Here is a 24,847-nt window from a genome sequence, read left to right as displayed (position 1 = left end):
AAGATATGAGGAATGAGGGTGTTTGTACCATAAAGGCATTCATGATGGCTTGAAGTATATAAGATATGCTCTACAAGGGCAGGGAAAACCTCTTTTTTTCACCACTACACGGTCCAATGCTTGGCACACAGTAGATTCAATAAATATTTGTTGCATGAATTAAAAAAAAATTAGCATGGAAAAGCAGTAAGAGGACTTGGATTCTGGTCCCAGCTCATCCCAGTGGCCTTGTGTAACAAACGTAAATCTTTCCAGGCTTCAATTTCTTTGTTAGAAAACTGAACAGGACCTTGTTTGTCCAACCTAATTCATGGTTATGAGCTGCAAGTTACCTAATGTATATAGAATTAAAAAAAATAGAAGCATATTGAATTAAAATGATTACAATGAATACACATAACAAGAAAGCTCACCTTGAAAAATTATCTCTTGTGTTTCTCTCTGTGCTCAAAACTATCCCTGCATGGTAGGTAGCAGGTATTGAAGTTTTGGGATAATCTGGTTCCCAGGCACCACTTCCCCTTTCACAAAGGAATGGGGACCTAATTACTGATCATCACGTGATGGGCGTGGCAGTGGGCTCAAGCCTCAGCTTCCTATTGTACAAACTAGAGGAGCCAGGAAATGATCTCTAAGCCTATTTATACTAAAAAAAAAAAAAAAAATCTATCATTGATTTTATTCTTTTGGTCCTTAACTGAGTCATGAGACCCTATGGAAGAGATAAGTCCTTTTTCATTCTTTCAGGTCAAGAGTACCAAAATTAAATATGTTGACTTAAAAATCTATCTTAATTGGAACATTTTGGGGAAATAAATGTACGGCTTTTAGCAGGATTTGTATATGTTTCTATCAAAGTTAAGAGTACCTGCTGTATATGTGTATATGTATAATTCATTCATTTTGCTGTACACCTGAAACTAACACAACATTGTAAATCAACTATACTCCAATTAAAAAAAAAGAACTGTCTACCACCATCAACTGCTAAAGGAAAAAAAAAATCAATAGTAACCTCAAAAACTACAGTATATCTATTTTCTCAGTGGAAAAAAAGTTGAGTAAATTCAGTTTCTTCTGGGAAAAACTTCTGCTGCAATTCATTCTTATGGCTGATGTGACTCTGGGCATAAATTCTCACGCCACAGACAATACTGAAACATCTGAGTAAATCGTGTTTGCTCCACACGCACCTCTGAGATTACCAGTAAGCTGCCTTTGTGGGTGGTTGCTGTGTCTCTGCCCATTTCTACTTCATGACAGAGTTGTAGGTCTGTTACTGACTTGTTACCACGAATTACATTTGATGAGTTTAACAGTAGTCTTGGTGTTTGCTATCAGCAAAACTGCTTGCATAGCAAACAGCATATTTTCCATTAGCAGCTTTACTGAAATGCCAAATTTTAGTCAGATTCTCAGGCATTTTATTTGACTCATCTAGTGATGATGCTGCAAACTGGTGGTCCAAGGGATGCATTCAGTTTTTGTTACTGTTTTTTTTTTTTTTTTTTTTTTTTTTGCCTACATGGTGTTTCAGAAAAAGACTGAATTAGTGGCCAATATTAAAAGAAGAGGAAATTCATGTAAGATTTCAGGTTCTGTGATTTTCCTTTAGGGAATGAAGCTGGCCCACAGACTCTCAAGGTGGGAAGACCTCAGACTCAGACCAATGGTGGGAACTGAGTCTGACTTGCCCTTTGGACAAGAATGAGTGCTCCTTGTTTTCTATATGGGGCCAACTTCCTTCATTTACTTCTTTTACCTCATCTGAGTTGGAATTCTTCTTCTAATGTGTTATTGGGGATATTTTTTTAACTTTGGGTTTAAATTTTTTGCTCTAAGGATTGGACCACATCTGATAATTGAAAAGCATGCTTGTCTTTTAATGAAAGCAACCCTAGCTCTGGACCCAGATGAGCCCTGCGCTAGTGTGGGATCACGGTTGCTTAGTTCTGCTCTTTCTGTGTCTCATCTAATGGACACTTGAAAAGCAGTCCACTAGTTTCCATTTCAAATTGAGAAAGTGAGAGACAAGTAGCAGTTTGACTGTCAACCACATTCAGAGGATCAAAAGCAATTGACCATTGCCATTTTCCGAAAACTAGCCATGTTAGCTAGCATCTTGATCCCATTTGGGGCTCAAATGGTCATTACCTATCTTTTCTTCCCACTGTCCTAACAGCAGATCTCACAACTATTTCTTTGGCTCTCTTTCGTATATGGTAGATCCTCATTGTCATATCACTATTCCTTCTCCATCCTGCAGCTAACCTTTAAGTTTGGAAATAAGCTCTCTTATGGACCATACATTTCTTAAGCCACTAAGTTAAGTAAACCACATTCTCTGCTTCCCTTTCTGAGAAGTGGCATGATTTAATCAGGCTGGTATGTAATAGCTGAGAGTGCCCTACAGTCACTGAACATGGACTAAGTACTGGTCTCTGCTCTTGGCTACCATGTGCCATGGTTGACCCATGGGTGCTGTGATTGGAAGGTGCAGCATAGGCTACCTTCCCTCCTCTGTAGGTTATTTTATAACCCAGAGCTTTGAGGTAGCAAACCTTAGCCCCATCTTAGGTAACACCACAACTGTTAGAAAGGGTTATATAAATGTTGTTTCACAGAAAGGCTGGGGTAGTTAATCCTTACTATTGCTTGACAACAGGGCAAAACCTATTTTTCAGGGAGGCCTGCTCTGCACCTTACAGGCCTTTAGTGGGGTTTTCACTGAGGAATAGTAAAGAGTGCTAAATAATATTCCTAAAGAAACAGTTTTCAAACATTAGTGTGCATAAGAGAGGAGCTTATTTAAAATGTATTTCCTAGACTTCTTCTTGGAGATGATAACAAAGTCTCCAGTGGGCACAAGACTATGCAGTTCTATGAAGCCTCCAGTTCTTGGCCCAAGGATCATGTGTTGACAAAGCAGTCCCAAAGGATGCCAAGGTATCTGTGCCCTGTAGACTCATGACTGCTCTTAAAAACCTTTTACTAAGACCATCAAGATGTGTGGAAATAAAAACTAATGTGGGAAAACTCAGAGGCAACCCAATATAGTGATGAAGAGCTTGAGTTCTGGAGTCAGATCGGATTTGGTCCAAAGCTTGGCTCCACCATTTAAAAGCTAGGTGATTTAGTCAAGCTGTGTTTCTTTTAAGTATAAATTATCTCATCTGGCAAATGGTTGGTAGACTGTTTGCAAAAAGGGCCACAATGATTTCTCTTTCTGTATCCAATCCCCTTTGCAACCTGACTTTGTGGTTCCTCCTGCCAAGAAGTAGAGTCCTCATACCTTGAACCTGGGACAGCCTTGTGACCCGCTGTAGCCAAGAGAAGGAGGTGGAAGTGATGCTGTGCCAGTTCTGAGCTAAGGCTTGGTCTCTTGGGGCCCCTACCATGTGAACAAACCTGGACTACTGCTGAAGATGAGAAACCACAGAAAGCAGAGGCCTTCCAAAGTCAGCCAGCCCCCCACATCTGCCCACCACCTGCCAAACTGGTAGTCACAGCAGATGTACAAGTGAACCCAGATGAGACCAGGAACATCATCTAGCTGAGCTACAAAATTGTGGGCTAAATAAACAGTGGCTGTTTTTAGTCACTACATTTGGGGATAGTTTGTTACTCAGCAAAAGCTAACTGATACAAATTAATATAATTATAATACTCCTTTATATAATTGTTATAAGAATACCAAATAATAAATGCTTATGTATATATTAGCTAGTTTTACCTTTTGAAAAGTATTGACAGATAGAAAAACTAGTGTTAGGATAAATAAGATCAAATGGGATCAGGCACTAAGCGGGTCCAGTGGTAATAGATTCACCACATCCTCTCACCTCCTTCATCAGTGTTTCTTTTTTTCAGTTTTAAAGACAAGCACATTAGTTGAGTAGACCTCAGTATATATTGGGCAAGTAAATATTCCAATATACCCTTAATCTTAAAAGTTGGCTCAGATGAGACAGTGGAAAGAATTAGGGAAGTACTATAGACTGAAAAATTACAGAAACTTTATAGAGAGAAAGGTCTAACAGTTTGAAAATAATTATTTGCAAAGCCTTTGGACAGTTCAAAAAGATGAAAAACACTTTAATTATAACCAGCATGAATGAGTTACATTGCTCTATGAACTTCTCTAAATTTCATTTTATTAATGTCTAAAATGTGGATAGTACCATTTGGGTTTCAGGGATATTGTGAGAATTTAAGAATGTATATACCATGTGTAACACAAAAGTGACACTAAATAAATGTCAGCCTTATTAGTAGTAGTAGTTCTATATAAAAAGATTATGGAATTCAGAGTTCATAAATTATACTGCCAAAGCAGGCTGAATAGAAAAATGGGCCCCCTGTGTATTTAATGTGGGAGAAGGAATTCATCATAAGCTTATAATCATACATTTGTGACTTGAACTTCTGAAGTACATGAGGATATGGAAAACAAACCATGAAATTCATTTGCCTGCTAAGAAATGCTTTCAGAAAGCATTCTGAAAAGCAACAGGCAAGCACTATATATTTTACTGTGCAATTTGGCTCTGTTACTTGACCGAAGGCATTTTGAAGTCTTCCTCCAAAAAATGTACGCTAAAGCTGTTACAAAAGTCCACACAAATTTAGATGGTAGGATTTAGGGAGATTTAAAATCTCCTTTTAAGTTTTGGTTCTATTAGAATGTGGGGCTCCAAGAAGCTTGAAGTTGTTTCTGCAAATGAAGGCAACTTGGATTCTATTCAGCCATATAGAATTTATTTGTTACTAAATGTTAATATTTCCTCACCAATAAGCATGAAGAAAATGGAAGGAATAAAGTTCAGTGGCATCAGAGGTGGAGGGGAAGAGCTATCAAAGCTACCTCTAAATTCTCTCATGGAAAAATAATTTTTCACTTGCTATTGACTGAATATTTGTATCCCTCCCCACTCTGAATTCATATGTGGAAGCCCTAATCCCCAGTGTGTTTGGAGGGGGTGCCCTTGGGAGGTGGTGAGGTCATGAGGGTGGAGCTTTCATGAATGGGATTAGTGCCCTTATAAGAAGATACAGGAGAGAGATGAAAGCTCTCCACAACATGTAAGGAGCAGTAAGAAGGAGGCTGTCTGTAAACCAGGAAGGGGGCCCTCATCAGACACTGAATCTGGTGCACCCTGACCTTGGTCTTCCAGCCTCCAGTACTTTAAGAAAGAAATTGTTGTTTAAGCCACCTGGTCTATGGTAACCTGTCATAGCAGCCCAGACTGACTAAGACACCATCTTTGCCACTTTTCCGATTAAGCAGATAGGCCTGTTAATAGAACTGAGACAGTCTGAACTCGAAGGTTTAGATAGGGAATCAGCAGACAATTCTGCTCAGTGTTATATAGGTTAAGTTCTAAAGAACGAAGGAGCAACCTTCCTCAGCAACTGTCCAGGTAACCAGTATATTGACACTGTACAAACTAGATGGAGATTTACATACTGTCCCATGTGCTGCCACTGCCTTTGATGCAACATGGGAACTTGTTTACTTACTGAAGCATCCAATATCCTTCACAGAATAATGCAATAAGACTATGGGTTCCAGACTCAAGACAATTAGGGTTCAAATATTGGCTCTGCTACCCTCTAATGCTGGGGCATTAGTTACACAGCTTCACCTCCCTGATCTTAACTTCCACATGTGCACAATGGGGACTTAGAATTTATCTTATAGGGTAGAGAGTACAAGATGAGGTAATAAATATAAAGTGCTGAGCACAGCATCTGGAAAATACTTCACATACAAAAATCCTAGATGGTATATTATTCTTATTATTATCAGACATGGTATATTTCCTGGTCATGCCTCAAGGAAATATTAAATGAGACTCAGGCCAAAATGTTTAAATTTCCAATCAGTCCAAAGGCCATTGAGATGCCTGCCTCAATAACAGAGATCCAACTTAAACAGAAGGAAAATCTGGTGAATGACACCTTACCATATGCCTACCAACTCCATTCCTAATAATCAAAGTCATTGAAAGTGCACTTGCATTTCCTTTTCTCTCCCTTTTCTGTTCCCTTTCCATATTCCAGCTTGTTGCCAATGACCAAGAAAATGGAAATCCCTACTTGAGCTCTGTCTCCACACTTATAAAAATCTGTGGCGAGTTTCCCACATGGGCAATGAAAGGAATTTCACTGAATAGAATTGAAATTCGAGCAGTCTTTGAAGTGACCTCTATATCAACAAATCCATGAAGCCAATAATATAGGGACTATTACTAGGCCAATATTAGGCCAAATTTCTCAAAGGAGCACAAACCATTAAAGAGATGAGAGAGTTCCAGGCTGCACTCTTTGCATCTTCGTATTTGAAGTGACTCAGAGGTTCATCACTCAAGTCCAGCTCTGCAGGCTGTGCCTTGGTTTGAGGCTGGGGTCAGGGTATAAAGAAGTGGGATGGCAACATGAGCTTAAAAGAATTCAGAAGTCCTTTCAAGTTAAGAAATTAAAATTTCTCTTGCTCTCCTTACCCGTAATGGAAGAGGACATATTTACCCTTCCAGCAGCAGCAGCTGTTGTGATACATCTTAGGAAGGAAAAAGATATCACGTTTGTCTCTTTTTTCCCAGTGAGGGAAGACTTGAAAGCAGGATGGTGTCTGGGTGCTGTGAAGTTTTTCAACCTACATGAGAATTCCTGCTATTCTCTTAAACTTGTAGCTAACTTAGAATTTCTCATGATCACTGTCCAAAGACCTCTTCTTATGGGTAAGTAGGAACAACAACTATATTCCATAAGTAGGCCAGCAAGCAGAGTTTACATAATGGGGGGAAGGTGAGACAAGCTCTTTCTCTAGGTGGCTTGGGTGAGAAGTTTGGAGCTGGCCAGCATCTCCCCTGACACACTGTGTATGGCGAACTATTTGCCAGTGACTAAGGGAATTTCGGTACCCAGAGACTAAGACTATGTGCTGGTTTTCAATAGTCAGGTGACAGCCCACTCGTTTAGATAAAGTCAAATTATGAAACAATTTTGAAATGGGTGAAGCTTGTTATGCTTTTGAAATAAATGTTAGAAACACAGATCACAAATCAGTGACAACCAATCCCAAATGGATTCTTTTTTTAAATTTCATTTCTAACCAGTTAAAATGAAGGTCCTTCTGCCCAGTTGGCTGGTATCAGTTTCTAAGTAGTGTTTTTGGCTGTGAGGTTTCATCAGAGAGCTGAAAGGAAAAAAACACACAAACAAGCAAACAAAACTACACACACACATTGCTTGCTCACACAAAACACTGTACCTTTGCATGTTTCTTCTTTAAAGAATTGAGCTCCTTCTGTTGTTTCTTTAAATGCTTCAAGTAAGCCTGTGGTGGGGGGCGGGAAGAAAAACAGTATCCCACATAAGTTTGTGTAGTACTACCACAATGATTACAGTTGGTGAGAAACAAAAATAAGTCAGTTTCACCAACAGGCAGAACACAAGAGTGCTGGCAAAATGACGGAGTAATTTTACCTTCATCTGCTTTAAATCTTCTATCCTCACTTGAGGGATCAGTTCAATACCTGAAACAAAAAGTCACTGTGTATATTAAAAATGAGAGAGAATAAGTGATCATATCAAATTCACAGTTTTGAAATCACATCTAAAGATGCTGACGCAGCTTTTCCATGTAATGTTATGGATATAAACCTCTTAGTTTCCTATTACAGAGCAACTAATTAGACACTTACCCGAAACGTTTATTGTCTTAGGTCAGGTTCTCTATTATCAGAGCCTGAAAAGGGGATTTGTGTACACACAATTTATCAAGGGAAGGCTCTCAGAAGAAACCCCTTAGAGGGTGGGAGAGAAGGAGCATAGGGCAGAGGAAGAAGCTTGGGTGTCTTTCTAGCTGAAATCCAGCCTCGGTCTGATACTACAGGAAATTCTTTAGCATAAACGGCCCTCTGGTGTTGTTCTAGCTTGAGGTAAGGAGACTGGGCTTTTGTAACCCCATATCACTCAGCTAAAGGTGTCAGAGGTTTTACAGAACCTTCCTTTTTGAGGCAAGGGAACTCCCATCGTCTGAGGGCAACTCTGGGGAGAAAAGTGCAGCTGTGATTTGCAGTCAGCCAGTACTCCTAGACACTGAGGGTTGTGGCACCAACCCCATAGAGGAGATCAGACCAGGCACAGCAGCATCTATTACTGTTACCTTTATCTTTGTATTTGAAGGCTCATCCTATCAGTCCACTAACTACCAACTCCATTCCCAGCTTAACCATCATCAAAGAACAAAACATTTTTTCAGCCGCTTTCTTTAACTGAATTTAATTTTAGCATTTAAGTGATATGCTACTGAGTCCAAGAATGCCTTTAATAGAAAATAATGAAAATAATGAAATCAAACCATCATAGAACAGGATGCTGTCATGAGGACCTAGATTAATATACTAAGTCATCCTGTTACTGGAGTGATGCTAAGCCAGGTGTTGTCATGGCAACCACATTTGTAGGCGAATCCCAAAACATGTTCTCTTTGACTGCAGAGTTTCATCTTAGGCAAACAAGATGAATGTGCACTCTGTACTATAATTGATTTCCATTAGAATCCCAAAGGCTAGGTATGAAATATTCAAGAAAGATAGGTGTCAAGTTCTAGGCTCTTGTTTTTCAGCTGTACTCATTTAAAGAAGATGTGCACCTCCAGTGTGAGTGTGGTAAGGACAGAAAAAAGGAGAGTCATGGCAGAGAGAAATCAGTCTTCTGATCTATAACATTTTGTGATAGAGGTGTCAATGGATCATGGGGCTACTCTCTAATCTCTTAGGTCTGACATCACAAGCTAATTCCCTGCTTTACTGCAGGGCAGAGGAGTCTATCCTGGCATCACTAAGAGCTTCCTATCTTTGGGTCTCTTTTCTCTCTTCTATAAAATGAACACACAGAATTGGGGGGCATGCAAGGTCCTCTGGAGATCTAACAAAATCTAAGAGTTTGACCTAGTCTGATGAGACTCTTTTTTGGTGTTTGTTCAATGAAATCTTGATTAACAGGACCCTGTGAAAACATAAACTTTTTGCCTTTTTTGTAAAAGTATTAGTTCCTATGAATGATTCAGTTAGGAAAAAAACACACTCTACAGAACAGGAACTGGTACATGCCTGGTTCCATCTATATGTCCAAAGCAGCATGTCTGATAGGACTTCCAACAAGAGTGGATATGTTCAATCTGTGAGCTGTCCAGTGGATGGCCACGAGTTACACGTGGCTCTTGAGCACCTGAAATGTGGCCGGTGTACCTGAGGAACTCAAGTTTTGATTTTTAAGCCTAAATAGCCACATGTGGCCAGTGGTTTCTATATCAGATAGTGTAGGTCTCCAGGCTTCTGGTGTGAAAGTAGGGGCAAATTTGTACATTTTGGGCCCCAAAGGTTTTGACTAGTTGAAGGTTCAGTATATAAATTTTTTGTTTTTATCAACACAGCTCATTAAAAATGACTTGTTTTCACTCAAACCATAATTTGGAGATCAAATAGTTGAGTTTCCTTAATTCTTTATCCTTAAAATTAAAGAGAAAATCAAGCAGCATTGGTGCAGTTATTGCTATTTGGCTGTGTGTCTAAAAGAAATCATGTAGAACTTCAGGACTCCTCACCTTCATAGATGTTCACAGCAAATTCTGTCGGGCTCCACCCTGACGGCTTCCTTTTCACCCTGAAACTTCTCTTCTTGGCTCAGATAGGACACCTCTCTTCCCTCTTTATGCAGCAGAATCGTTTACTTTCTCTTGATTCAGCTCTTCCTCAGAGCCTGTTTCACTATATACCTCTCTCTTGCATTTTCCTTCTCTTTCTCTTCACTGGTTCCTACCAACATGCTACTCTTCTCCACAACAACCATTTTATATCTTAAATCACCAATTTTTCTAACCTGGTTTCCATTCTCATCTCCCAGGCATCCCTGATCCAACAGTAATTATGCAGTCTTAACTTCTCTGGACTGTCTACAATACCTTCCAAAACTCATTCTTCTTCTTTTTTTTTTTTTTTCTTTTTGTGGTACGCGGGCCTCTCACTGTTGTGGCCTCTCCCGTTGCGGAGCACAGGCTCCGGACGCGCAGGCTCAGCAGCCATGGCTCACGGGCCTAGCCTCTCCGCGGCATGTGGGATCTTCCCGGACCGGGGCACGAACCCTTGTCCCCTGCACCGGCAGGCGGACTCTCAACCACTGCACCACCAGGAAAGCCCTCATTCTTCTTATAACATAGATCTCTCTCTGTTTTTCTTTGTTTTCATTCCTGCTATCTTTCCAAGCATTCTCACATTCGCTCTATCTCTCTCTTTCTCTCCCTTCTCCCTCCTCTTTACCTACCACAGCTCTGTTGTTGCATGTTTCCACCCAGATGTACCACCAACAGCTTGAACTTGATGATGTCCAGGACCAGAATCATCTTACTCAAAGCTTTTCTTCCTCTTGAGTTCTCTGCTTCACTCAACGGCACCATCTCTCTCTGTGACCTGTGCTTGAAGTCGCTGAGTTACCTTCTAAGTCCCATATCCAAGCCACCAACTGATTTCCATCCTTCCTTTCCCTCTGAGTACTTCCAGCCTAATTCAGGCCCTTCTGGCCATTAGTATGGCTCATTCGTTCATCACCCATTTACTTATTAAGAGAAGAGACTTTAGATCTTTACTAGGCATCATTCCAGGGACACATTGAATGACAGAGGGGTGGTCTTGTCGGCAATAACTGCTTTCTCTGGTTGTTATCACGTCATATAAATACAATGTGAATAAATATATAATATAAATGTAAGGTGATAAGTGCTTTAGTAGAGGCACAAATACTCTAATTCTTCACTTGCCCTTAGCATCCATTCCTTCCTTTTAAAGAATATTTCTGCCAAGACTGTATTAATCTTCTTAAAAAAAATCCTCTGATGTCATTTCCCATTCTCAGGTGCCCCAGATCCTTTCCAGACCAGGACTGGCCCTGCCCCCTTTCCCACCCCTGGCTGCTTCCTATGTGGCCTTTTCCTGGGCTCCTCCACCTTCTCTTCCTGTTCATGTCAGACCTTCGTTTCAAGGCCCTGCTCAGTTAGGACATCATCCTTAAGTCTCCTCTGAGCGCCAGCTGGAAGGGGCCCTCTCCCTCTTGTTTCTGAGAGGTCAGTGCTCACAAACACTGCCTGGCCGAGGGGTGGAAGCCTGTCCCATCTTACCCCTTGGGCCATGTGAGGTCCCTGAAGGTGTAAAGGCATTTCTCATAGAACCGAGTACTGCCACTTAGAGGAGGCTCCCAAGTCTCCTGAACAAAAGGCCAAAATGAGTGTGTAGACCCTCTTCCTCAGGGCATCTGCCGAGGGGATGAGGGAAAGGGAGAGCTTTCTTCCAGTGGCTCCTTCCTGTGTAACCTCATTTGGAACCAGGAATGAAACAGTTCAAAACACAAATATGGTCCCTTCTAGAACTAGGATCACTTCTGTCCTCTGAAAGCTAGTCACACTGATTTTGCAGGCCACTTAACTCACTATAATTACTAATGTCTTTATGTGCTGGTGGGCATGACACAAGAACTTTAACTAAACAAAAACTCTTCCATTTTCTTTTTTTTTTATTTTTTTTATTTTTTTTATTTTTTTTATTTTTTTACCATTTATATTATTATTTTTTTTGGCTTATAACAAATTTAATCAGTTATACATATACATATGTTTCCATATCCCCTCCCTTTTGCGTCTCCCTCCCACCCTCCCTATCCCACCCCTCCAGGCGGTCACAAAGCACCAAGCTGATCTCCCTGTGCTATGCGGCTGCTTCCCACTAGCTATCTACCTTACGTTTGGTAGTGTATATATGTCCATGCCGCTCTTTCACTTTGTCACAGCTTACCCTTCCCCCTCCCCATATCCTCAAGTCCATTCTCTAGTAGGTCTGTGTCTTTATTCCTGTCTTACCCCTATGTTCTTCATTACATTTTTTTTTCTTAAATTCCATATATATGTGTTAGCATACAGTATTTGTCTTTCTCTTTCTGACTTACTTCACTCTGTATGACAGACTCTAGGTCTATCCACCTCATTACAAATAGCTCAATTTCATTTCTTTTTATGGCTGAGTAATATTCCATTGTATATATGTGCCACATCTTCTTTATCCATTCATCCAATGATGGACACTTAGGTTGTTTCCATCTCCGGGCTATTGTAAATAGGGCTGCTATGAACATTTTGGTACATGTCTCTTTTTGAATTATGGATTTCTCAGGGTATATGCCCAGTAGTGGGATTGCTGGGTCATATGGTAGTTCTATTTGTAGTTTTTTAAGGAACCTCCATACCGTTCTCCATAGTGGCTGTACCAATTCACATTCCCACCAGCAGTGCAAGAGTGTTCCCTTTTTTCCACACCCTCTCCAGCATTTATTGTTTCTAGATTTTTTGATGATGGCCATTCTGACTGGTGTGAGATGATATCTCATTGTAGTTTTGATTTGCATTTCTCTAATGAGTAAAGATGTTGAGCATCCTTTCATGTGTTTGTTGGCAGTCTGTATATCTTCTGTGGAGAAATGTCTGTTTAGGTCTTCTGCCCATTTTTGGATTGGGTTGTTTGTTTTTTTGTTATTGAGCTGCATGAGCTGCTTATAAATTTTGGAGATTAATCCTTTGTCAGTTGCTTCATTTGCAAATATTTTCTCCCATTCTGAGGGTTGTCTTTTGGTCTTGTTTATGGTTTCCTTTGCTGTGCAAAAGCTTTGAAGTTTCATTAGGTCCCATGTGTTTATTTTTGTCTTTATTTCCATTTCTCTAGGAGGTGGGTCAAAAAGGATCTTGCTGTGATTTATGTCATACAGTGTTCTGCCTATGTTTTCCTCTAAGAGTTTGATAGTGTCTGGCCTTACATTTAGGTCTTTAATCCATTTTCAGCTTATTTTTGTGTATGGTGTTAGGGAGTGATCTAATCTCATACTTTTACATGTCCCTATCCAGTTTTCCCAGCACCACTTATTGAAGAGACTGTCCTTTCTCCACTGTACATTCCTGCCTCCTTTATCAAAGATAAGGTGACCATATGTCCGTGGGTTTAACTCTGGGCTTTCTATCCTGTTCCATTGATCTATCTTTCTGTTTTTGTGCCAGTACCATACTGTCTTGATTACTGTAGCTTTGTAGTATAGTCTGAAGTCAGGGAGCCTAATTCCTCCAGCTCCATTTTTCGTTCTCAAGATTGCTTTGGCTATTCGGGGTCTTTTGTGTTTCCATACAAATTGTGAAATTTTTTGTTCTAGTTCTGTGAAAAATGCCAGTGGTAGTTTGATAGGGATTGCATTGAATCTGTAGATTGCATTGGGTAGTAGAGTCATTTTCACAATGTTGATTCTTCCAATCCAAGAACATGGTACATCTCTCCATCTATTTGTATCATCTTTAATTTCTTTCATCAGTGTCTTATAATTTTCTGCATACAGGTCTTCTGTCTCCTTAGGTAGGTTTATTCCTAGATATTTTATTCTTTTTGTTGCAATGGTAAATGGGAGTGTTTCCTTGATTTCACTTTCAGATTTTTCATCATTAGTATATAGGAATGCCAGAGATTTCTGTGCATTAATTTTGTATCCTGCAACTTGACCAAATTCATTGATTAACTCTAGTAGTTTTCTGGTAGCATCTTTAGGATTCTCTATGTATAGTATCATGTCATCTGCAAACAGTGACAGCTTTACTTCTTCTTTTCCGATTTGGATTCCTTTTATTTCCTTTTCTTCTCTGATTGCTGTGGCTAAAACTTCCAAAACTAGGTTGAATAAGAGTGGTGAGAGTGGGCAACCTTGTCTTGTTCCTGATCTTAGTGGAAATGGTTTCAGTTTTTCACCATTGAGGACGATGCTGGCTGTGGGTTTGTCATATATGGCTTTTATTATGTTGAGGAAAGTTCCCTCTATGCCTACTTTCTGCAGGGTTTTTATCATAAATGGGTGTTGAATTTTGTCGAAAGCTTTCTCTGCATCTATTGAGATGATCATATGGTTTTTCTCCTTCAATTTGTTAATATGGTGTATCACGTTGATTGATTTGCGTATATTGAAGAATCCTTGCATTCCTGGAATAAACCCCACTTGATCATGGTGTATGATCCTTTTAATGTGCTGTTGGATTCTGTTTGCTAGTATTTTGTTGAGGATTTTTGCATCTATGTTCATCAGTGATATTGGCCTGTAGTTTTCTTTCTTTGTGACATCCTTGTCTGGTTTTGGTATCAAGGTGATGGTGGCCTGGTAGAATGAGTTTGGGAGTGTTCCTCCCTCTGCTATATTTTGGAAGAGTTTCAGAAGGATAGGTGTTAGCTCTTCTCTAAATGCTTGATAGAATTCGCCTGTGAAGCCATCTGGTCCTGGGCTTTTGTTTGTTGGAAGATTTTTTATCACAGTTTCAATTTCAGTGCTTGTGATTGGTCTGTTCATATTTTCTATTTCTTCCTGATTCAGTCTCGGCAGGTTGTGCATTTCTAAGAATTTGTCCATTTCTTCCAGGTTGTCCATTTTATTGGCATAGAGTTGCTTATAGTAATCTCTCATGATCTTTTTTATTTCTGTAGTGTCAGTTGTTACTTCTCCTTTTTCATTTCTAATTCTATTGATTTGAGTCTTCTCCCTTTTTTTCTTGATGAGTCTGGCTAATGGTTTATCAATTTTGTTTATCTTCTCAAAGAACCAGCTTTTAGTTTTATTGATCTTTGCTATCGTTTCCTTCATTTCTTTTTCATTTATTTCTGATCTGATTTTTATGATTTCTTTCCTTCTGCTAACTTTGGGATGTTTTTGTTCTTCTTTCTCTAATTGCTTTAGGTGCAAGGTTAGGTTGTTTATTCGAGATGTTTCCTGTTTCTTAAGGTGGGATTGTATTGCTATAAACTTCCCTCTTAGCACTGCTTTTGCTGCATCCCATAGGTTTTGGGTCGTCGTGTCTCCATTGTCATTTGTTTCTAGGTATTTTTTAATTTCCTCTTTGATTTCTTCAGTGATCACTTCGTTATTAAGTAGTGTATTGTTTAGCCTCCATGTGTTTGTATTTTTTACAGCTCTTTTCCTGTAATTGATATCTAGTCTCATAGCATTGTGGTCGGAAAAGATACTTGATACAATTTCAATTTTCTTAAATTTACCAAGGCTTCATTTGTGACCCAAGATATGATCTATCCTGGAGAATGTTCCATGAGCACTTGAGAAAAATGTGTATTCTGTTGTTTTTGGATGGAATGTCCTATAAATATCAATTAAGTCCATCTTGTTTAATGTATCATTTAAAGCTTGTGTTTCCTTATTTATTTTCATTTTGGATGATCTGTCCATTGGTGAAAGTGGGGTGTTAAAGTCCCCTACTATGAGTGTGTTACTGTCGATTTCTCCTTTTATGGCTGTTAGTATTTGCCTTATGTATTGAGGTGCTCCTATGTTGGGTGCATAAATATTTACAATTGTTATATCTTCTTCTTGGATCGATCCCTTGATCATTATGTAGTGTCCTTCTTTGTCTCTTCTAGTAGTCTTTACTTTAAAGTCTATTTTGTCTGATATGAGAATTGCTACTCCAGCTTTCTTTTGGTTTCCATTTGCATGGAATATCTTTTTCCATCCCCTTACTTTCAGTCTGTATGTGTCTCTAGGTCTGAAGTGGGTCTCTTGTAGACAGCATATATATGGGTCTTGTTTTTGTATCCATTCAGCCAATCTGTGTCTTTTGGTGGGAGCATTTAGTCCATTTACATTTAAGGTAATTATTGATATGTATGTTCCTGTTCCCATTTTCTTAATTGTTTTGGGTTCGTTATTGTAGGTCTTTTACTTCTGTTGTGTTTCTTGCCTAGAGAAGATCCTTTAGCATTTGTTGTAAAGCTGGTTTGGTGGTGCTGAACTCTCTCAGCTTTTGCTTGTCTGTAAACGTTTTAATTTCTCCATCAAATCTGAATGAGATCCTTGCTGGGTAGAGTAATCTTGGTTGCAGGTTTTTCTCCTTCATCACTTTAATTATGTCCTGCCACTCCCTTCTGGCTTGTAGAGTTTCTGCTGAGAGATCAGCTGTTATCCTGATGGGGATTCCCTTGTGTGTTATTTGTTGTTTTTGCCTTGCTGCTTTTAATATGATTTCTTTGTGTTTAATTTTTGACAGTTTGATTAATATGTGTCTTGGCGTATTTCTCCTTGGATTTATTCTGTATGGGACTCTCTGTGCCTCCTGGACTTGATTAACTATTTCCTTTCCCATATTAGGGAAGTTTTCAACTATAATCTCTTCAAATATTTTCTCAGTCCCTTTCTTTTTCTCTTCTTCTTCTGGAACCCCTATAATTCGAATGTTGGTGCGTTTAATGTTGTCCCAGAGGTCTCTGAGACTGTCCTCTGTTCTTTTCATTCTTTTTTCTTTATTTTTCTCTGCAGCAGTGATTTCCACTATTTTATCTTCCACCTCACTTATCCGTTCTTCTGCCTCAGTTATTCTGCTATTGATCCCATCTAGACTATTTTTTATTTCATGTATTGTGTTTTTAATCGATGCTTGATTCATCTTTAGTTCTTCTAGGTCCTTGTTAACTGTTTCTTGCATTTTGTCTATTCTATTTCCAAGATTTTGGATCTGGGAAATAGAATCTTGGATCATCTTTACCATCATTATTCTGAATTCTTTTTCAGGTAGACTGCCTATTACCTCTTCATTTGTTAGATCTGGTGGGTTTTTATCTTGCTCCTTCTCCTGCTGTGTGTTTTTCTGTCTTCTCATTTTGCTTATGTTACTGTGTTTGGGGTCTCCTTTTTGCAGGCTGCAGGTTCGTAGTTCCTGTTGTTTTTGGTGTCTGTCCCCAGTGGCTAAGGTTGGTTTAGTGGGTTGTGTAGGCTTCCTGGTGGAGGGGACTAGTGCCTGTGTTCTGGTGGATGAGGCTGGATCTTGTCTTTCTGGTGGGCAGGTCCACGTCTGGTGGTGTGTTTTGGGGTGTCTGCAGACTTTTTATGAGTTTAGGCCACCTCTCTGCTAATGGGTGGCGTTGTGTTCCTGTCTTGCTAGTTGTTTGGCTTAGGGTGTCCAGCACTGTAGCTTGTTGGTCGTTGAGTGAAGCTGGGTGCTGGTGTTGAGATGGAGATCTCTGGAAGATTTTTGCCATTTGATATTATGTGGAGCTGGGAGGTCTCTTGTGGACCAGTGTCCTGAAGTTGGCTCTCCCACCTCAGAGGCACAGCACTGACTCCGGGCTCCTCAATTTGGGATGATGTGTTGTCTATTCATGTATTCCACAGATGCAGGGTACATCAAGTTGATTGTGGAGCTTTAATCCGCTGCTTCTGAGGCTGCTGGGAGAGGTTTCCCTTTCTCTTCTTTGTTCTCACAGCTCCTGGGTCTCAGCTTTGGATTTGGCCCCGCCTCTGCGTGTAGGTCGCCGGAGGGCGTCTGTTCTTCGCTCAGGCAGGACAGGGTTAAAGGAGCAGCCTCTTCGGGGACTCTGGCTCACTCAGGCCGGGCGGGAGGGAGGGGCACGGAGTGCGGGGCGAGCCTGCAGCGGCAAAGGTCGGCGTGACGTTGCACCAGCCCGAGGCGCGCCGTGCGTTCTCCCAGGGAAGCCGCCCCTGGATCCCGGGACCCCGGCGGTGGCGGGCTGCACAGGCTCCCGGAAGGGCGGTGTGGGCAGTGACCTGCGCTCGCACACAGGCTTCTTGGCGGCGGCAGCAGCAGCCCCAGCGTCCCACACCCGTCTCTGGGCTCCGCGCTTTCAGTCGCGACTCGCGCCCGTCTGTGGAGCCCCTTTAAGCAGCGCTCTTAATCCCCTCTCCTCGCGCACCAGGAAACCAAGAGGGAAGAAAAAGTCTCTTGCCTCTTCGGCAGCTCCAGAGTTTTCCCGGACTCCCTCCCGGCTAGCTGTGGCACATTAGCCCCCTTCAGGCTGAGTTCTCGCCGCCAGCCCCAGTCCTCTCCCTGCGCTCTGACCGAAGCCCGAGCCTCAGCTTCCAGCGCTGCGCGCCCCGGCGGGCGAGCAGACAAGCCTCTCGGGCTGGTGAGTGCCGCTCGGCACTGATCCTCTGTGTGGGGATCTCTCCGCTTTGCCCTACCCAGGTATGTGGGGAGTTTCTTGCCTTTGGGGAGGTCTGGGGTCTTCTGCCAGCGTTCAGTAGGTGTTCTGTAGGAGTTGTTCCACGTGTAGCTGTATTTCTGGTGTATCCGTGGGGAGGAAGGTGATCTCCGCGTCTTACTCTTCCGCCATCTTACCCGGAAGTCAAAACTCTTCCATTTTCTACTCTCTATCTCTGTCTGGGTGGCTGATGTTAGGAACAACCAGTGCTGGACAGAACGCCCAAATCCTGTATCATTACCTTGTTCCACGTTCTTTCCAGGGAGAAACAGACAAGTTGCAAAGTACAACTGGGGCTACTTTTGTGCTGTCTCATTCTCTAATTTGTTTCACAAAGCTCAGTGCACACTTAGTTTCCTGCTAAATTATAATGCTGCTTTGGTTAAGGAAAGCCTGTCATTTCTTACCTTAAACTGCAGCACTGTGTGTATTTAAGTACACAGATAACTTGATCTTCTTATACCAAAGATGCTGAATTCACATATAAATGGGAGATATGTATACTGAGTAGAAAACCATTAGGAAAAGCAGAAATTCTTCTTAAAGTAAGAAGAGTGAATTTAGTAAATGATTCAGGTCAAGGAGAATATTTACAATATTTAATTATCATATGGGATGGGGACCATCCAATCAGAATGGAGGCCTGGACAATAAGAATGGAAGTTCCCTTTAAATAATCAGTACAATTGCTACCCCTACACACCAGCACATGGGACACATAATTCTTTGCAATGCCACCTCTAATGATCTTTCGTTTCATTCATAGGTAACCACACAGAACTGGCCTTCAGATGCCCATCAATAATTTTACAAATAAATAGTCACGGATGCTAAATATCTACAGATGGGGGAAATTATCAATAAAGGAATCCAGGAATGTCAGAACAATCAGGATTCTGTTGGTTCATAAGCTCACTGCCCATGCCTATGGTAGTATCTGGAGGAGAGAGGGGATGAGTTTGCTAAGTTCACTCTGTGAATGTTTCTTTCCATAAAGGACACCAAATGTAAACATTTTTAGATCTACAAATATTTTACGCAGTATGACTACAGTGCAGGGGATCTAGCAGATGAAACACTGACTTCCTGTTAACCACTCAGGGAAATTAAGCTGTTGGTTCAACCCACAAGAAAACCTGCTGCTCTTGAGATTATGGAACCATGAAAACTGGCAAAATTAACAATTCTAAATAGCTGCATCAAAGATTCTAAAATTGCCAGAAGAGACAAGGAGCTCAGACAACTCTCCTTTACCTTTCTTGGCCTCCAGGCCAGCTCCCAGGGTGGCCGTGGTGGTGGGCCTGAGCTCTGAGCTGCTCTGAGGGGTCACACTTGCTTTTGCTGTGTTGGCTTTCCCTTTCTTGTCATTCTTTGACGTGTCACTGGGCACATCGGCGATGTCACTCTGGAACAGAAATGTTTATACTGACCCAAATGAATGCCACCGTGAGATCAAATGTCTTGCACATTCTTCCTTTTACTGAATCCAGTCTGTACCATCAACTTTTCCCCTTCTGCATCCTAGCCTCTACTCCTTAAATAGATCTTTGCTTGGCAGGAGTAAACACATGGTTTTCTCAGGCTTGAGACAAATGATGAAGCCTAGGAAAGCAGATGTAGCTCCTTTACAAGCAGTGTATACCTTCTTTTTCTCCAGCTACTGGAGAGATTTCCATTTCCATTCTAAACTGAGGAGTAAGGGGAGTTTTAAAAACAAAGAAGCAAACACCACAACTGTGCACTGAAATTGAAGGTTGGATGCAAGACTAGTAAAAAATAAATAGTAAACGCCAATTTCATTAATACACTGAATAAGGTTAGCTGGTATTTCAGTGTCTCACAAAAGCATCCTATATTCTAAATGTTCCTAAAAGCATCATGAATGTTTTCCATTTCATTTCTAATGGGGTCAGGATCCCCGGATGTGAGTAAAGCCACAGTGAGGAAGTGGGTCACATTTTATTAAATACGCTACACCCTCATAGACCTTTGAAACTCTTTTGTTGAATTGATAAGTTCAGTTTCAAAAACAACTTTTGAACTTGTTCTATTAATTTATTACTTTGTCTTGCTCATGTAGTCACTGTTAGACAACCAAACTTCCCCAACTCAGCTGTCTTTAATTGACCATTGCTACTTACAGTTTCAATGCCCATAGCTCTCATTTGGTCTGCTCTCTTTTCCGTAATGGAAAGAAATTTCTTTGGATCTGATAAAGCATCCACAATATCTGGGGGAAAAAATATCACTGAGCTGTAAATTCTCTGTTTTACTGAAAACATCTATGAAAATTCAGCTAACAAACTGTTTATAATCTCCGACCCCTGTGATGCCTTCTGTTAAGTACCTTCTCCTAGGACATAAGACAAGGTTAGAAAAGCACAACTAGTTGCTGAAAACAAGAAATAAGTAAAGGCAAGAATAAAAGGCCAGATGATTTTCTCTTCGTTTCCCTTTATTTTTTTTCCCAAATGAAGAAGACGGGGAGGCAGGTCAAGCTAAGTGAATTGCCTTGGGGTCTCTCTACTTGTGTGACTTTGAACAAGTTGATCAATATTTCCAGCCTCAGTTTCTTCATAGGAAAATTAGAACTAATACACCCACCCTGCAGAGGCACTATGAGCATTCAATGAAAAAGTACCGGGCTTCCCTGGTGGCGCAGTTGTTGAGAGTCCGCCTGCCGATGCAGGGGACTCGGGTTCGTGCCCCAGTCTGGGAAGATCCCATATGCCGCGGAGCGGCTGGGCCCGCAAGCCATGGCCACTGAGCCTGCGCGTCCAGGGCCTGTACTCCGCAATAGGAGAGGCCACAACAGTGAGAGGCCTGTGTAACCCCCCCCCAAAAAAAAAGAAAGAAAAAGTACCTGGAGCACAGTAGACGCCACCAGCACTAACCTTATTTTTAGATACAGAAGGAAAATGCATATTTAAAGCCAATTTTTGTACCATGTAGATAAAGTGAGTGCAATTTATAGCTGAGAAAACACTGGAGAAATATTTCAAGATTTCATCTTTTAGGGAATTCCCTGGCAGTCCAGTGGTTAGGACTTGTTGCTTTCACTGCGGTGGCCCAGGTTAAATCCCTGGTTGGGGAATTAAGATCCTGTGAGCCTCCTGATGTGGCCAAAAAAAAAAAAAAAAAAAAAAATTGTCTTTTATGTAACATCAATTGAAGAGTTCCAAGTACTTTCAAATGGAATTTCATACAATTTTGTATAATTTATCAATATTATAGAAGGAATCATTATTCTCATACCCTTAAAGCAGTACATAATTTACAACTCTTAAAAGTTGTATTTTTAAAAATTTACCCCTAGCAGAATCACCTTCTAATTACATTGATATGATTTTTAATTTTTTTCATAATTTTTTTCTTTTATAATAGAAAATAATATATGTACATGATAAACATTCAAATGTCTAAAATGAAAAGTAAACATCTCCTCTCCTGCCATCCTAGACAAAATTCAACACCCATTTATGATAAAAACTCACCAGAAAGTGGGCATAGAGGGAAACTACCTCAACATAATAAAGGCCATATACGACAAACCCACAGCAAACATCATTCTCAGTGGTGAAAAACTGAAAGCATTTCCTCTAAGATCAGGAACAAGACAAGGATGTACACTCTCACCACTATTATTCAACATAGTTTTGGAAGTCCTAGCCATGGCAATCAGAGAAGAAAAGGAAATAAAAGGAATACAAATTGGAAAAGAAGTAAAACTGTCACTGTGTGCAAATGACATGGTACTATACATAGAGAATCCTAAAGATGCCACCAGAAAACTACTATAGCTAATCAATGAATTGGGTAAAGTTGCAGGATACAAAAGTAATGCACAGAAATCTCTTGCATTCTTATACACTAATGATGAAAAATCTGAAAGTGAAATTAAGGAAACACTCCCATTTACTACTGCAACAAAAAGAATAAAATGCCTAGGAATAAACCTACCTAAGGAGACAAAAGACCTGTATGCAGAAAATTATAAAACACTGAGGAAAGAAATTAAAGATGATACCAATAGATGGAGAGATATACCATGTTCTTGGATTGGAAGAATCAACATTGTGAAAATGACTATACTACCCAAAGCAATCTACAGATTCAATGAAATCCCTATCAAACTACCAATGGCATTTTTTACATACTAGAACAAAAAATCTTAAAATTTGTGTGGAGACACAAAAGACTCTGAATAGCCAAAGCAGTCTTGAGGGAAAAAAATGGAGCCAGAGGAATCAGACGCCCTGATTTCAAACTATACTAAAAGTGACAGTAATCAAAATAGTATGGTATTGGCATCAAAACAGATACATAGATCAATGGAACAGAATAGAGAGCCTAGAAACAAGCCCACACTTATATGGGCAATTAATCTATGACAAAAGAGGCAAGAATATAGAATGGGGAAAAGACAGACTCTTCAATAAATGGTATTGGGAAAACTGGACAGCTACATGCAGAAGAATGAAACTAGATTACTTTCTCACATTATGCACAAAAATAAATTCAAAATGGATTAAAGACTTAAATATAAGACCGGAAACCAAAAAACTTCTAGAAGAAAACATAGGCAGTAAGCTCTTTGACATCAGTCTTAATAATATTTTTTTGGATATGACTCCTCACATAAGGGAAACAAAAGCAAAAATAAACAAATGGGGGTACATCAAACTAAAGACTTTTGCAGAGTGAAGGAAACCATCAACAAAACAAAAATACTATCTACTGAGTGGGAGAAGATATTTGCAAATGATAAATCTAACAAGGGATTTATATCCAAAATATACAAAGAATTCATACAACTCAACATCAAAAAAACAAACAATCTGATTTTAAAAAAAGGGCAAAGGACCTGAATAGACAGTTTTCCAAAGAAGACATACAAATGACCAAAAGGCACATGAAAAGTTGCTTAACATCACAACTCATCAGGGAAATGCAAATCAAAGCCACGATGACATATCACTTCACACCTGTCAGAGTGGTTATACAAAAGGCACAAACTTCTAGTTATAAGATAAATAAGTACCAGAGACGTATGTACAACATGATAAATATAATTAACAGTGCTGTATGTTAAATATGAAAGTTGTTAAGAGAATAAACCCTAAGAGTTCTCATCAGAAGGAAAAGGTTTTTTTCCTATTTCTTTAATTTTGTATCTATATGAGATGACGGATGTTCACTAAACTTATTGCGATAATCATTTCATGATGTATATAAATCAAATCATTATGCTGTACACCTTAAACTTATATAGCACTGTACATCAATTATATCTCAATACAACTGGAAGAAAACATTATATAATATGCTTTTTAGATGTACTAGGTTATATATGTAGAGCTTTAAAAATTATCTTTAGTGAGTAGACAATGTTCCATTGAGTGTATGTATAAAACTACTCCCCACTGCTAGATATTTAGATGGACTTTCATTTTTTCTAAAGAAGATGACTTTGCAAGGAATATGTTAGTGCAAAAAATGATTCCTTCATCATTTTTAAATCAGAAATTAGTAGTTCAGATATGTAATATAACAACCTATATGCCTGATGGGCATTCCTAAAAAACTTTGTTCCTAATAAGCTTTAAAATAGTTATTGAAGAATAATTAATGGAAAAAAATGAGTATAGAGAAAATAAAGCAGAATCAAGAGGGCACATTGGGTTGAATACCATCTCCAAAAATTCATGTCTGCCCAGAACCTCAGAATGTGACCTTATTCATAAACAGGGCCTTTGCACATGTAATTAGTTAAGGTCTGAGATGAAACCATTCTGGATTAAGGCTGGCGCTAAATCCCATGACTAGTATGTTTATAAGAAGAGGACAGGACACACAGAGACAAAGAGAAGAAAGGCCAGGTGATGATGGAGGCAGATTGCAGTGATACAGCTACAAGCCAAGGAACACTAAGGGCTGCGGGCAGCCACCAGGAGGGTCTGGGAAGAGGAAAGGAAGGATTTTCCAAAGAGCCTCCAGAGGGAGCATGGTCCTGCTGACTGCTTGATTTCAAACTTCTAGCTTTCAGAACTGTGAGAGAACAAAAGTTTCTGTTGTTTCAAGTCTACCAATCTTACTTATTTATATTTTTTCAAAATACCAAGTATTTTAGGGTTTAGTGCCATTTCCAAAAGGCTGGTCTCCTGATGAAGAGTTTCCATGTATATTCCTGTTTTTCTCCTCTTTCCTTCCTGCCCGTGTTTTCTCACTTCCATATAGAGTTGAAAGCATCAACTTAGGTATCCCCAAGAACTGCAAAGAAGATGGTGGTTCCTTAGTACAGACTTCCAGATACTTATTGGCTTTTTAGGAGAACTCTGGGTTTTGTTTGTTTGCTTATTTGTTTAACCACTGTTTTTCAAGGCACGTGGGTGCCTCAGTGGTGAACACCAACCATGGCACCTGTGACATCCTTCTCTCCCTCCGTGTGCTCACTCCTGGCCCAGGTTCCCTTTCATTCCCAACTCTACTGTTTCTACCTCATCAACAGGTAAAGGCAGCAGAAAAATACATGTTCCCTGTTGGCTTCAAAGTGATGCTAGTAAAGGTCAACAAATTCTATAACTATGATTTTGGATTAGCTCTTTTAGCTTCTACCAAATGATTGATCATTTCCCAAACTGCATTTCCAGGAATGCTAGAAGATACAGAAGGTTCAGAGGCCAGAAGATCTTGTGGTTGAATAAGATCAGGAAATCCTCACGTCTCCCCTCTTCTCAGACATTCACAGAACATCTCAAGGAACTATGCAATAA

The 24,847-nt window shown here is 40.0% G+C and overlaps 1 protein-coding gene across 1 annotated transcript in view; it reads right to left on the bottom strand.

Moving 5' to 3' along the window:
- PLCB4 (phospholipase C beta 4) overlaps nt 1-24,847 on the bottom strand; it is a 432,769-nt gene that overhangs the window by 25,293 nt on the left and 382,629 nt on the right. Inside the window, exons 28-31 of the mRNA XM_082644421.1 lie at nt 20,216-20,304; nt 19,329-19,479; nt 7,489-7,538; nt 7,274-7,339 (exon numbers count right to left, since the gene is read on the bottom strand). Of these exons, the coding sequence (XP_082500547.1) occupies nt 7,274-7,339; nt 7,489-7,538; nt 19,329-19,479; nt 20,216-20,304 (356 nt within the window). The remainder of the gene's footprint in view (nt 1-7,273; nt 7,340-7,488; nt 7,539-19,328; nt 19,480-20,215; nt 20,305-24,847) is intronic.

The sequence above is a fragment of the Mesoplodon mirus genome (assembly GCF_964341445.2).
Source record: "Mesoplodon mirus genome assembly, chromosome: 15".
Lineage (NCBI taxonomy): Eukaryota > Metazoa > Chordata > Mammalia > Artiodactyla > Ziphiidae > Mesoplodon > Mesoplodon mirus.
The sequence above is the reverse complement of the archived record's forward strand: the minus strand, read 5'-3'. Positions and strand labels throughout refer to the sequence as shown.